At 38.4% G+C, this 16,393-nt stretch overlaps 1 protein-coding gene across 1 annotated transcript in view; it reads right to left on the reverse strand.

The window, feature by feature from the left end:
• The window catches only part of PRRG1 (proline rich and Gla domain 1), a 105,348-nt gene that overhangs the window by 22,954 nt on the left and 66,001 nt on the right, over positions 1-16,393 (reverse strand). The window contains exon 3 of the mRNA XM_079122972.1: positions 14,695-14,855. Within this exon, the coding sequence (XP_078979098.1) occupies positions 14,695-14,855 (161 nt within the window). The remainder of the gene's footprint in view (positions 1-14,694; positions 14,856-16,393) is intronic.

Here is a 16,393-nt window from a genome sequence, read left to right on the forward strand (position 1 = left end):
GCCCAGAGGAGGAGGCATACAGTGAGTTCCTTGGACTCAGAGCGACTGCTCCTGAACACCCGGGGGGCTGCCCAGAGAAGGAGGAGGTGTGGGGCGGGTCACTTGGACTTGGTGTGACTGCCCAGGGCTACAGTCAGTTGGCGGGAGGAGGAGGTACACAGTGAGTTGCTTGGACTCCTAGCAACCACACTGGGACACTGGGTGGCTGCCCAGAGGAAGAGGCGTGCGGCAGGTTGCTGGGACTCGGAGCAACTGTACAGGGCTCCAGGTGGCTGCTCAGAGGAGGGGCTGCATAGCCAGGCGATTAGGTGCAGAGCAGGGTCCCAGGACCTAGGAGGCTTCTTGGTGGAAGAGCCGCACAGAGACAGGCTTAGGGCGGAGCGAAGGTTCCAGGCCTGCGGGCAGATTCTCTGAGGAAGGGCAGCCTAAGGAGAGTCATCTGCAAAGGGTGAGGCTCCCAGGCCCAGGAGGTAGGTCCAGACCCCTGGGAACGTTGCAGAGGGAGGCAGTCCAGCCCAGGTGGTAGTTGTGGATTGAGGGGAACTTCTAGGAGGGGAACTGACCAGCGAGACCTCCCCACCGGCTGAGTCTTCCCTGCCGGGTGAGGTTTTCCTACAAGGACGGTAAAACCAGAGACACAGGCCCAAACAGGCCTTGCCTCAGTCCACAGCCTAGTTCCCCTTTGGATGAGCATTGGTCAACAAGTGGAGGCACCTCTGCCCACTAGCAGGGAATATACCCCACCTGAAGGCCACCACTCCTAGAGAGGCAGCTTCCTTGTGGAGCACCGCATTATCAACTTCCTCCAAGACTTCAGGCTACTGAAGGCTAAGAGGGGATATACTAGAAATCTTCAGGGACATTATAAGTCAATAGAGGAAATCTGCAATATCTCAGCAGTCCACTGATACCTGAACAATATGAGAAAACAAGGAAAGAAAATGCTGCAAACAAATCTAGATGTTACATCAATAAAACCCAATGACAGCATGGCAGAAGAAATGACAGAAAAGGAGTTCAGAAGGTACATAATTAAAATGATCAGGGAAGCAACCGGTGAGATGAAAGAGCAAATGCAGGCATTGAATGATGAGATGAAAGAGCAAATGCAGGCATTGAATGATCGCACCAATCGACAGCTAAAAGAGCAAATACAGGAAGCAAAAGATCATTTCAATAAAGAGTTAGAGATATTGAAAAAAACCAGAAATCCTTCAAATGAAGGAAACAATAAACCAAATTAAGAACTCCATAGAAAGCATAACCAATAGGATAGAACACCTGGAACACAGAACCTCAGATATTGAAGACAAAATATTTAACCTTGAAAACAAAGTTGACCAAACAGAGAAGATGGTAAGAAATCATGAACAGAATCTCCAAGAGCTATGGGATATCATGAAAAGGCCAAATTAAAGAATTACTGGGATTGAGGATAGCTTAGAGAAACAAACCAAAGGAATGAACAATCTATTCAATGAAATAATATCAGAAAATTTCCCAAATCTGAAGAATGAAATGGAAAATCAAGTTCAAGAGGCTTATAGGACTCCAAATACACAAAAATTACAACAGACCCACACCAAGGCACATTATAATGAAAATACCTAACATACAAAATAAAGACAGAATTTTAAAGGCTGTGAGAGAAGAGAACCAAATTACATTCAGGGGGAAACCAATACGGATATCAGCAGATTTTTCAATCCAGACCCTAAAAGCTAGAAGGGCCTGGAACAACATTTACCAAGCCCTGAACGAAAATGGATGCCAACCGAGGATCTTATACCCAGCAAAACTTACCTTCAGATTTGACAATGAAATAAAATCCTTCCATGATAAACAAAAGCTAAAAGAACTTAGAAAAAGAAAGCCAGCATTACAGAACATTCTCAGCAAAATATTCCATGAGGAAGAGATGAAAAAAAAGAAGCAAATCAGCAAAGGGAGGAATTATCCTAAAGGAATTGTCAAATAAAGGAGGAACCAAGTCGTGTCAAAGAAAATAAATAAATAAAATTTTAAAAAAATGAACCAAATGACCGGGAATACAAATCATATCTCAATAATAACTCTGAATGTTAATGGCCTGACCTCATCAATCAAAAGACATAGACTGGCAGATTGGATTAAAAAGAAAGTTCCAACAATATGTTGCCTGCAAGTGACTCACCTCATAGAAAGAGATACCCATAGACTGAAGGTGAAAGGATGGGGAAAAACATACCATGCACATGGACTCAGCAAAAAAGCTGGGGTATCCATCCTCATTTCAGATAATGTGGACTTCAAGCAAAGTTAGTCAGAAGGGATAAAGAAGGACATTTCATACTGCTTAAGGGAAGCATAAATCAGCAACACATAACAATCATAAACATCTATGCCCCAAACAGTGGCTCATCCATGTATGTCAAACAAATCCTTCTCAATTTCAGAAACCAAATAGACCATAACACAATAATACTAGGTGATTTTAACATGCCTCTCTCACCACTGGACAGATCTTCCAAACAAAAATTGAACAAAAAAATCATAGATCTTAATAACACAATCAATAATTTAGACTTAACGGACATTTATAGAATATACCATCCAACCAAGAGCGAATACACTTTCTTCTCAGCAGCACATGGATCCTTCTCTAAAATAGACCATATATTATGCCACAAAGCTAATGTTAGCAAATACAAGAAGATAGAGATACTACCTTGTATTCTATGAGATCATAATGGATTGAAATTAGAAATAAATGAAAGGTACACTCATACGTTGCTGGTGGGGCTGCAAATTAGTGCAGCCACTCTGGAAAGCAGTGTGGAGATTCCTTAGAAAACTTGGAATGGAACCACGATTTGACCCAGCTATCCCACTCCTTGACCTATACCCAAAGGATTTAAAATCAGCATACTACAGAGATACAGCCACATCAATGTTCACAGCTGCTCAATTCACAATAGCCAGATTGTGGAACCAACCTAGATGCCCTTCAATTGATGAATGGATAATGAAACTGTGGCATATATATACAATGGAATATTACTCAGCCATAAAGAATGATAAAATTATGGCATTTGCAGGCAAATGGATGAAATTGGAGAATATCATGCTAAGTGAGATAAGCCAATCTCAAAAAACCAAAGGACGAAGGATCTCGCTGATAAGCGGATGATGACACATAATGGGGGGTGGGAGGGGTTAGTGTTAGGGTTAGAGTTAGGGTTAGGGAGGGGGGCAAGAATGGAGGAAGGAAGGACTGTATAGTGGGAGAAGAGGGGTGGGAGGAGTGAGGGGAAGGGACAAATAACAGAATGATTAAACAACATTACCCTATGTAAATTTATGATTACACAAATGGTATGCCTTTTCTCCATGTAGTACAGAGATACAACATGTATCCCATTTGTTTACAATTAAAAAAAAAAGTATAATGCAGGGAATTAGACAGACACAGAGAGAAACAGATGGACAGACAGAAAAGGGGGGGGATGCAAAATTCCTGGTATTAAAAAAAAGACAACTCTCAGACAGTTTGATTAGGAAAAAAGATACAAATTACCAATAGGAATGGTAATGAAAGAGAAGAAATGAGAGAGAAGACATTACTACAGATTAAAAAAAGAACAATACTACCATGTTTAATAATGATTCAGCTCTAGTAATTTGGTATATTTTCACTCTCCATAATTGGGGTTCTCTTGGCAAGGAAGAAGGGGTAAAATCGGTTTTAGATAAGTAATCAAAATTGTCTTTGTTAGCAACATAGAATATAGTAATTCAATTAACTGCTTTCTTTCTTCCCAGGGGTGGTGGTGGTAGGGCAATCAATGGTTAAATTGCAATGAGCCCAGAATTTCTTGGATAATGTAAATGAGTAAACACAAGATGGTAGAATGAAGAAGGCAGATATGGTGGTCTATGCTGGCAAAAGTATCTCTTCATGGTTACAGTGATACCAAAATCTCTGGTAGGTAGTTATCTGTTTTGTCTATAGAGTTTACCCTGAGTTTAAATATTTTAATTTAGGAACAAGGAAATTAGATGGAACATTTCTAATGAAAAACCAATATGAAATCTGGGTTTATTTGGAATTATAATCTTTTACTCATTTATCCCATTTCATGTATTAGCACACACAGAGTTCTTTATAATATAATCCTCAGCATAATAAAAAATGAATCTCTGTAACACTGAAAAAGTTTTAATACTTTAGATAGGCTTACTTGTTTATCATCTCCTCTACCTCTTTATATATTACTCTAGACTTATAGTGAAATCTCATCATTTTATTTAACTGACAGATAGCTCCCTTGAAAATGATTTCATCATCAAACATCATAAATTCAACATTTCCTAAGAGTTTAGGATGCTACTTCTGAGAAAATAGGAGATCTCAGTTCACTTCTATATTCCTTTCAGTTTGGTTCAATTATATTGCAGGATCTATTAGGTTTCCTTCTCTTCAAGACATCTTTGTGTTCTAAGTGGGTCAGCAACATATATTGTTGGTAATCAAAAGCTATGAGTTTCAATACCAGTTAGAAATTGTACCATTGGTTTTTATGGCAGTCGAAATACTTGTTAAAAGATGGAAAAATACCACTTTGTCTCTCCCAGGCTATGTTGTTCTGAAGCATTTTAAAGTGATAAAAATAAGCTAAGTCCAAGTACCAGCCAGCACTTTTTCTATTTCTATCATGTTGATTTTGAACAAGTATTATGGGATGTACATTTACAACTGCCTAATAAGAAACTTGAAGGTAAAATTGTTCACTGTAAAGCCCCTAGCATAACCATTACCAATTAAATTAAAGCATTTTGTTCAATGAGGAAAAGAAGTGGGGAAGATACAGAATTAGGAGACTTGGGACCTGGGTCCCATTTCAGACTTCATCAGTATCTTGTGATGGGAAAATGAGCAAATAAACAACTGCTCTGGAGCTGTTAGTTCCTCATTTATGAAATGAAGAGTTTGACCTACTTGGTTTTTGTAGACCCTGTGAGAAGAGGATTAAAATTTATTCAAAGGGTCTTTTGTCAACAATGGAATGGTATGAAAAAGCATGAATAGGCATTCGTGATGAGCGATGCTTAGTATCAAATATTAGCTTTGGGAATTAGATACTATAAAACATAATTCAAGAAAAGCCAGCACCCTCTTTGGATTTCCTGGTGCTGTGTGTTGCAGTAGGTGATAGATTCCCTGTTACAGCGTGATGGTCCTTAAGACTTGGGCTAATGATATATGTCTATAGCAAGGTTCCAAAATTTTTTGCAGCTGATCTTATTGTACACTGGCAGTAGCTAGACTAAATCTTATTTCTGCTATTACTGATATTCCACCATGACAGCCATGGCCAGATGTCCTGGCTCAAAGAGTCCATGTCCTAATACTGGAAGAAAGAATCACTGACAACCACCAGTATTAAAGGGATTGGCAGCCACCCATTGTAACAGAAATTGATTTTTAGTAGTGTCTTCATCCACATCAGAATCTCTGGGAGTAAGCAAGGGTGTTAATTGATTGCTATACTTTAGCAAATATGCCATGATTTGAAAAGGACACCATTTTGATATATTGAAAAAGAAAAAAAAGTCTTTCAATTAATCTATGATATGTCATAGCTAACCTCCTCCCAGGATGCCATGGAAGACTCATTCAGATGGAATAATAGATACCCTAAGCAAGCCAAGTTGCTGCCCTGGGGTAACATTCAAATCCAAATTTGAATGTGAGGGTTTTATTCTCATCAATTCTACTGACTAGCTGCAGCTCATTATTGGATATTTGTGTCACTTCCTAACCATGACTGCCTTATCAAGCAGTCAACCATCCAAAATTAGCAGCATATTGGATGAGATGGTCACAGGGTCATTACTGCAGATGGTAGGTTGTCCTGCCGCACTTCAATAGATTCAAAGATATCATTTGGACCCTAAATTATAGATTGCTGAGGGGAGCTCTCCAAGAAAGCCAGTTGTAAGTTACCTGCAAGAAAAGAACACTGACATCTTATTTCCCATGTGGATGTCTGCTTAAGGAGTTGACTGATTGATATGCCCCACTCCTGTACCATATGCCTATATGATGTTTGGGGCAGATTTGAGGAAAGAGCAAGATTGAGAATAGGGTCAGTGATAGAACAGACCCTTTACATTGACTAAAAAGAACATGTAGGAATTTTCCACAGGTTCAGTGGAAAGATTGAGCAATGTTGCTGTGTTGCTGCTATTTTGTCCCAGAAGGCTGCTTTCTAGGCAACGGGCCCCACCAGCAAGAGAGGGAGGTAGGCACAGTTTCAGCCAGTTGAGGAAGGGGTCAAAAGAGACCAATGCGGAGCCATAACTCTGCTTCCTGGGACCTGTGTGGTAGGGAGACCCCTTCTAGGCTTCTCTAAAGAATGTCATGCACCTCACACCCAACTTACAACTAGGCCCACCATAGGATTAGTGACAGTTAAGAAGAGGCTATAGCAATACCAGTTAACTTAGAGACATTTGTCCCTTTCCCCCTTACTTCCTCCCAGTCCTCAAACTACCAGAGAGAAGTGGGAGAGTATAGGAGTTAAAAAACAGACCATGCCCCACTCTCCCCACTCCATGATCCTGAGGTCAAAGTCTAGCAGCAGCTGAAGGAGTGGAGGAGAAGAGGTAAGCATAAAGCACATTGAATGCTGAAGTTCAAAATGGATGAATGGATAGTTTTTAACATTCTTATTATTAATTGTATAAATGTATAGCATACAGGAATAATTTGATATATGTGTGCAGTGTGGCAATAGTCAAATCAGGGTAGTTAACATTTCTATCTCAGACATTAAAAAATTTTATAAACACACAATAATTGTACGTATTTATGAGGTACAGTATGATTTCAATGTGTATACTTACTGATCAAATCAGGATAATTAACAGTTCTAATTTATCATTAATTTGGAGGTTTTGAATGCCTCTCTTCTAGTTATTCATAAAATATATAATAGCTTATTGTGAAGTGTAGTCATCCCATTGAAGCCAGATTAAGGACAGGTAGTTAGTGTAGAAATAGGGGATTCGGTCAAATGGAGGAAATGAAGCCATTAAGTCATCTGCCTCTGGAAGTTGGAGTCTGCCCCTGGAAGAATGGAATGTCAAGGATCTCCACAGCCCATTGATTACCAAATTTACCTTCCTTTATCAAAGGACTGCAAACAAGGAGCTGCTAATTAATGCCCCCTGGGCCCTTACCTACCTGAATCACCCTGGCCCTCCCCCTGCCCATGGCTTCTCACTTAATGCAAAACCAGGCCTAGTCACATAGGCAGGAAGGAGAGATAAGGGGGGAGAGAACTGCAGAACAAAAGAGAATTTGATTATAAAAAGTTAAAAGATGTAGGGTGTGTTCACTTCTTGGGACTTTAGAACATCAGCCATGGCCCCCTTCTTCCTGCCGGGAGAAGTCTGTATTATTACCTTTAAATAAAACCTGCTTAATATGCTTGCCTTGGCGTGCTTCTCTAGTGTTCAATCTTCAACATTAGAAGGAGCAGAACTTGTCACCGTTAAACGGCGGTATCACCATCATACAGCAGAACATAAGAACTTACTACTTCTGTTTTGTGTACCCGTTATCCAAAATTGCTCTATTCTTCCTTCCCCACCATTCCCAGAATCTAGGAATCACTATTATACTTTCTGATCAACGTTTTAAAACATCCACACATGAGGGAGAACATGTATTTTGTCTTTATGTGACTGACTTGTTTTGTTTAACATAATGTGTTACTCAGCCATCCCACTTATGGGTATATATCCAAAGGAAATGATATCAGTATAACAAAGAGACATCAGCATGCTTATATTTATTGCTGCACTATTCACAATAGCTAAAACACAGAATCAGCTAGATGCCCATCAACAGATGAGCAAAGAAAATGTGTTAAATATATAAGATGGAATATTATCCAGCCATAAAAAGTGATATCTTTGGGGGGGGGCAGGTAGTAGGAATTGAACCCAGGGGCACACAACCACTGAGCCACATCTCCGGCCCTTTTAATTTTTTTATTTTGAGACAGGTCTTGTTAAGTGACCGAGAGCCTCACTAAGTTGCTGAGGCTGGCTTTGAACTTACTTGTGATCCTCCTGCCTCAGCCTCCTGAGCCACTGGGATTATAGGTGTGTGCCACTGTGCCTGGCAAACAGGATATTTTTAACTAGACACTGCTGTCTATAATATGCAGAATCCACAGTGTAGCTGATTCTGCAAGTGACAACAAATGGACCTGTCCATCCCACCAGTATCTGGTCACTGAGTTCAGATCTGAAAAAGGTTAACTGGTGCTGGGAGAGAAAACCTGCTGACATCACTTCAGGTCAATGTCAACACACTGCATGGGGAGGAGAGACTCCCACAGGGGCCAGTATACTACTTTACTAATATCATATGGGCTGAAACCCTCCTAATTATGTTAGAACTACAACCCAACAAGAATAACTTGAGACTTCAGAGGATTTATGAATTTAAAAAAGGGCCCAACTAACAGAGACTAAAATTGACCACTAACTTAAAATCAAAGTCGATAAGGGACAATGTGATGTCTGCCTATAGAAATCAGATTTTCCTCATCTCTGCAACAGCTCAGAATGTCAATCGTATAAAATGACATATTTTGGCCATTTGACTTTTTCTCAAGAGTTCTCAAAAGAAGTATCAAGGAAGCCTTTGAGAGCCCCAAAAAACCACCTCCATTTGTCTAAAAGGAACCATCTTATTTGGCTCACCCAGGAAGGCCTGGGATGAGTGTAGGGATCATGCAGAGAAATATGGATGGAAATGCACAGGGCATGGCTGAAAGAGGGCATGGCGATGTCTCAAGTTTGCCCCCTGTATTTCTGTGCCCAGGTTTGTCTTCTACCTTTCTTCCTTTCTGAATTAAAGTTCTAAATCTAGCTCAAGTGCCATCAGTGGATCAAGAGAAGCAAACTGAAACAGGAGATTCCCTAACAGTGCCAAAGAATATGAGTTTCTGCCTGCAAGTGAAATGAGTAATCTCCAGGAACTAGTGATCAATTCTTAAATACCTCAGACATGAGCACTGCTTATAATTGTTCACAACCACAAGTGTCTACATGCTACCTTCTGCCATAGACATTGAATTCAAAGATTTCCAAGGTAGTTTTTGTAACATGTCTTAGTTTGAAGGGATACCTCATGTCCCTTACTTCCCCAGTAGTTTCTATAAAAATTTAAATGGAAACACTTTGGAATGAGAGGGATTGTCTTAAAATAGAATTGCTGGACTTAGATCTCAAATTCTTGGATATTAACAACTTAGTCTCTAAAATACATCTGTAATTTGGAGGTAGGTTGGAGCATAGGGTATACAGAAAGTGGGTTAAATACTTGGGATGATACCAGACATAACATTCATCAACACCCCCAGAAATACCACACACTGTAGAACTCCTTGAAAAATTCTAAGTTGGTTTTGGCCAAACCATTTGCTTTAGAATCTAAAGTGTCATCTATTAAAGCAATTTCCCTGGCCCCATGAAGTCCTGTGAACCCTGGATTGGGCATTTTTAAAATGAATTGTCTTAGTTTGGAACAATTTTAGATTTATAGAAAAGTTGCAGAGATGATATACAACATTCCCCTGTACCCCTCACCATTTCCCCTACTGTTTGTTAGCTTTTATAGTCGCATGGTAGATTCATTATAATTAATAAACCACCACTGGCCCATTTCTAGTAACTCAACTTGGATTTCACTAGTTTTCCCACTGTTGTCCTTTTGTTCCAGAATCTAACCCACTTTTCATTTAATCGTGTCTCTTTAGTGTTTGTTCTGTGATCATCTCAGTCTTGTTGCTTTAATTTTTCATGACCTTGATAGTTTTGAGGAGTAACAGTCATTGTTATGGTTTGGATCTTAAACGTCCCCAAAAGCTCATGTGTTGAAGGCTTGGTCCCAGCTGATGAAGCTAATGGGAGGTGGTGCAAACATCAGGAGGTGGAACCTAGTAGAAGGAAGTCAGATCACTGGGGGTGTGTCTTTGTAGGGCCTCTTCCTGTCTTTCTTTGCTTCCTAGCTACCATGAGATGAGTAGGCCTTCTCTGCCATATGCTTCTTGCCATGATGCACTGCCTCACCACAGGCCCAAACTAATGGGGCCAAGTGACCATGTACTTCTGAAATTGGGAGCCAAAATAAATCTATCCTCCTTTTAAGTTGATTTTTCTCAGGTATTTCGTCACAGTGACAAAAAGCTAACTAAAATGGTCATACGATTTATAGAAAATCTTTTAATTTTGTCTGTAACTTCTCATGATTCAACTGGGCTTATGGGTTTGTGGGGAAAATATCACAGAAGTGAAGTCCTTTATCAGCATGTCATATATATGATGTATCACTAGTGATGCTAACCGTGATCACCCAGTCGAGATAGTGTTTGCTAGATTTCTCCACTGTAAAGTTATTTCCTCCCTTTTCAGACTGCTCTTTGAAAGCAGATCTTTAAATTCAAGCTAAACTTAAAGGAGGTAGAGAACTAAACTTTACCTCCTAGAGAGGGGAGTATTTACATACATAATTTGGAATTTTTCTGTACTGTACTATATTGTAATTTTTGTAGTACAGAGTTGCCTCTTTTCACCTATTTATTAATTTTTCATTTATTTATATTATTATACATTCATATATTTAGTTCATGCTTTGGGTTATAATCCAATACTAAGTTATTTATTTTGTTATTTGAACTGTTCAGCTTTGGCCACTGGGGCCTCCTTTGGCCACTAAGGATGCTAATTCCCTCTGACATGCTCCCATTCTTTGTTGCCATTTTAGAACTTATTTACTTACTAGTAGTACCATATGCTCCATCTCTAGAATCAACCATTTTGCCAAAGAGCCTTGTTTTCTTTCATTATAGAATGGCATTTGAAATGCAGATCTGGGTGCCAGGTAGGACTGTGTAGATTTGATAAGCACCCAAACTATTCCTATGTACTTTGAGTTTGGTGATAACTACTTTGGAAGTAAAACAAATCAAACCAGAAATTATGGGGGAAAAAAAGTTCTGAAATTGTTGTTTTAAAGAGTTATTACTGTTTTCTTCATAGTACCTCCAGATTAAAAGTTCCAGTGGTTCAGGAGGTTGAGACATGAGGATTGCAGGTTGAATGCCAGCCTTAGCAACTTAGCGAGGCCCTAAGCAACTTACTGAGGCCTTGTTTCAAAATAAATAATAAAAAGGGCTGGGGATGTGGCTCAGTGGTAAAGCACCCCTGGGTTCAATCCCCAGGACAAAAAAAAAAAAAAGATTACAAAATGCAGAGAACTCTCATGGTCCCATGGAAAGGGGAAGAAAAAAACAATGGTAGAAATTAGTAACAATTCCTAAATAAAGTATCTGTAATTCACCTATAAACTAAAATAAAATGTATTTATTGTACCTTTCACTGTGGTAGGCACTATACCAAAGGCATACACTCAAACCTAATGCTGTGGGTGTAATTTTTCCCCTTCAAAAAACATAAAAATAAATGGCGAAATGTTTACTACAAAGCAATATAGACAGTAGATGGCAGAGCTGAGACACCAAATCACATCCATCTAACTGTCTACAGAGAGGATTCAGGCAAGCCATTCAGATAACTACTGCTTTTTCCTCCTTGAGCTTTACTGGGGTACAAGTAACAAATAAAAATTGTATATATTTAAGATGTACAAAGCGCTCATATGAGTTGTGTGTATGTCAGCTCTCTCGATTGGATCTCAAAAGCCATGAGTAAGGGATAGCTTATTCACTGTGGTATGTCCTGTATCTGGTACATAGTAGGGATTCAGCAGATAATATGTGAATAAATCTGACCTAGTTTCTATTTGGTGAAAAGGAGGAACATTAAGCACAATATATTTTCTCCCATTGTCTAATTAGACTTGTGCTTGCAATTAGGTAAAGAATTATAAATAGAATTTCAAGTAGAATTTCAGTCTACTGAAAATGGACCTTTAAATTCACATAGTCTACATTTGGGGATGATGAAAATATATGTGAGTAAACTTGTTCTGAGCAATAAAATTTAGTAAACAAAAACGTAATAAGAAGTCTAAGAGTAGAAAGCAAATCTCAAAAGCCAAACATTTTCTTCATTGCCAAGATTAAGATGAAACTGTGCTATCCAATGCTAGATCCTTCTTAGCACACAACAAAAACACTATTCTGAAATAGTTTTTCTACAGCAAATAAAAGATGAGATTGCCAATTTTATTACACTTAGACAAAAGCCCTTCAACATACTTTATTGTAAATGGCCTTTTAATGGCATAAGCAAACCTGGATTACAGACTTTAAACCATAAAGAAGAGAATAAACATAATGCCAATATAATAAAAATCCATTTTAAAGTCCACATCTTTCAGTCAATGTGTGAAAAAGTTTTAAATCACATTTTCCTATGCATTAAATGTACTTCATAATATGCCAATCCATTAGTTCATCTATCATCAAATATTTATTTAGCGCCCATTACGTGCCAGCATTGCTAGGGACCATAGCTAAGAACAAAACAGATGAGAAAAGGTGTTGTCATGGAGCTAACAGTCCTGGGCAGAGAGTGATCAATTAACAAATACAACAAATGGATTTTAGGTGGTGATAACTGTTGGAAAGAAAAATAATTCATGGAAGGGACTCAAGGTTGTAATTTAAGGCCAGATACTTTCTCACTGAGAAAGTGAACTTGAGCAAAGACCTGACAGTGATCAGCGTGCTCAGACATATCCATCTGGAAGAGGAAAGAGCAAATGCCAATGCCATGAGGTAGATCTGTGCTGTGTGTATGTGTGTGTGTGTAGGCACAGGCAAGCCACAGCAAAGTGAATATAAGGGGTGGAATATCATAAGAGATGTGGTAAAGAAATAACTATAGAGGAATGGAAGTTTGGGATGGACATGATTGTGTAGTATCTTATAGATGATTCTGAGTACTTTAGCTTTTACTGAGGGAGAAGAGAAAATGTCAAAAAGAGATTTTTAAAGTATAGCCTACTGTTTTGAGAATCAATTATGGGGAAGAAGGTCAAGAAATCATACAGGTTGTAGCTCAGTGGTAGAGTACTTGTCTAGCACATATGAGGCACTGGATTTGATCCTCAGCACCACATATAAATAAATAAATTAATTAAATACAGGTGTTGCGTTCATCTACAACTAAAAAAATTTTTCTTTAAAAAAAGAAATCATGCAGATGAGAGGGTGGTGGTGACTTGGATGTATAATAGTAACATGTAGAGAGACTGAAATGTGACTACATTCTGAATGTATTTTTATGATAGAGTCAACTATTGGTAGATGGAATGTAGGATCCGAAAAGGAGAGAAGAATCAGGGATGGTAGCAAGGTCTGGATATCAGCAACCAGATAGATGAGCGAAATTAATATTTACTGAAATTAGGCTGTGGTAAGAACAGATTTTGGGGGAAGGACTGTAAACTGAAAGAAATCCTATTAGAAAGACTGACATTTTCTTTTTCTGGAGCTAGGAAAGTTTATATTTAAAGTTACATGGAACATCAAGAATGCAAGAATAGCTCACAAACCACTGAAGCAGTCCATATAAGGGAGAAGTGGTTCTAATTTACACTAAAACATGCTACATATCCATATAACTAAAACAGTGGGGTTCTAATATTTGAGCAGAGAGATAACCCAATGAACTACAATAGGAAATCCCCAAATAGACTAACTACATATAGAAATTAGGTACACAATAAAAGGTAACTAAAATCACTACAGAGAAGAAGAGCTTTATATTAAATGGTGTTTGGAAAACTGGGTAGACAGGTGGAAAAATCAAATCCATAACTTATACTATATACAACAATAAACTCCAAGTGAATTAGCGAAGCTGATGAACCTCACAGCTTATCAATTTCCAAATGAATTTTGCTTTTGCTGTGTATACTCAAACCTAGCAATCACGTCTCTCAAAGCCTTTCCTTGGGCTCCTTCTGGGGCTTTCTCTAGCTAACAAAAGATCAAAACTCCTCTCTTTAAAACTCTTCTGCATCCACTGCTCCTGAAGCATGTTCAATATCCCTCTGGCACCTCAGCCATCACTTGTTCAGCAGCTAGTGTTATTTTCATGGTGCAGAGCACTAGATCTTTCTATAATGGCTACCTCTGGTAATGTCATTTCCAACTGTGAAGCAGTTCTATAGAATATACATCACAGTCTCATGCGTACCTATTCTGCTCTCCTTGAATAACATGTAGTCCAGAAGAAAGAGAGATGAAGAGGAGTATTCTCACAGAATGGGGATGAGGAGTCCATATATGTCTTTTCTTTAGTAGGAGAAGTAAAACATTTAAAAATATTATCAGCTTTCATTAGCTTCCTCCACCCTTACTTTCTGATAGTAAGGTAAGGATATTAACTTTCTAGATCAAAGCCTTCAGTGAACTAAATGCTTCTCCCCTGCCAAGCTGATGAATCTTTGCTCTTGGCAGAGTCCTGTGGAAACACACCAACACACAGGGAAGTGAACCTAGCTTTCCCATGGATGGAATATTATTAGATGCCACTTTCAGGCTTCCTTGAAAAAGTAATTTTTAATTAATAACAATACACATACTTTGGAATTGAGATCTCAAATATAAATCAAAATGTAGGCAAATCTGTGAGAATTTTAAAAATTGCTTGTATACTTACAGTTTTTTCATTATTTTCAAAAGCTTCCCTGGCTTCTTCAAATGTGCAGACTTCTTCTTTGCACTCACGTTCAATATTGCCCTGTCTTATTTCTTCAAAAAGTCCATTAGCTCTTCGGTAGCGTTTTAATACTGAATTGGCTTTTTCTTCCGTGAGAAAAACTAAAAAGAGATATAATAATAAGCATAAAAGTGGAATGAAAACCCCATAAGATAAGTTACTATACAAGATGAAAACTGCAAGATGTTCTTCAGACAACACTGGCAACATCCTAAACCTCTTTGCGTGAGTCAGCAGTGAAGTTACACTTAGCTCACAAGCACTGCATCCACTAGCTTCCTCATCAAGTGAGTGTGTCCTTTCAGTAGCAGTTGCCCTGGGCAGGGACAGTGACATAATTTACCATGTTATATTCAAACTTGAGCACATTGCTGCCAACCATGGGTGTTTAAATATAGTAATAATGATACCACTACTTATATTCATTACTGTAAGTGGATACCCCAAGGCATTCGGCTGTTGGACAGCAGCAACCAAATCTAAATCCAGACTGTAGAAGACTATCAGTGTTTGTCCATCTAACTAAGAAGAAATAGACCTGCAATAGACCTAATAATGTTTACCGAGAGAACCTTGACTTCAAAAGAAGTGACAAAACAGTAACAAGAAGATAAATTTGGCTATAATTCATCCTAAGGAAACTCTAATAGTAATTTTGTTCTAAATGCACTTAAGCATAGTGTGATGACACTTTAAAACAGTCAAAACTCATTTTATTGTCCTTAAGAAAATGGAAATTATTTTGCATAACTTATAGAGGCATTTCATATAAACATTAAAAACACATTTATGACACTCAGCACAGTAAATTAGGCAATAGTTGCAGGTACACTTATGGAGCATTCTTTTTATTTTTATACACTAATACATTTTATGCTCTACTTAACAATGTTTTTCTAAAAGCATCTTGCTTCTTGGAGACATAAGTATAATGCCACCAGGGAAACTGATTGAAACTGATCTCCGCTAATGTCAAAAGAGTAGAAAATGTCCTAATTTTATGAACTTCTAATATGGGAGAAGGTATCAAGCAGATTTGGGGGGTGGGGTTGGGTACCATGTATTGAATCCAGGGAGCACTTTTTATTTTTATGTTGAGAGAAGGTCTTGCTAAACTGCTGAGGCTGGCCTTGAACTTGCCATCCTCCTGCTTTAGCCTCCCGAGTTGCTGGGATTGCAGGCATGTGCCACCATGCCCAGCTCAATACAGATCTTTTAACTTTTTTTATGTGGTTCTAGGGATTGAACCCAGGACCTTGTGCATGCGAGGCAAGCACTCTACCAACTGAGCTATATCCCCAGCCCCAGATCTTTTAAAATGATAAAGTAAAAGGTCTACATTTTCCAAAGAACATTCTGAAGTAAATGAAAAACATTTCAAGTATCTTGTAAAGATGACAATCACAGCAATGAATTTATGTTTTGCCTCATTATTTATATGTACATTTCAGTTTATAGAACTGAAAATTATAGATTAATAATTAATTAATTAATAATTAATCCCAAATTATAGATTAATAATTTGGGATTCTTTAAAGGATCCAAATTAATACCAGCTGGATGGCACTTACACTAGGGTAAGAATTCAATAAGTAGTTGAATTCAATAAGTAGTTCTTTCCTTTTATACCTTGGATGAG

Source organism: Sciurus vulgaris (assembly GCF_902686455.1).
Source record: "Sciurus vulgaris genome assembly, chromosome: X".
Lineage (NCBI taxonomy): Eukaryota > Metazoa > Chordata > Mammalia > Rodentia > Sciuridae > Sciurus > Sciurus vulgaris.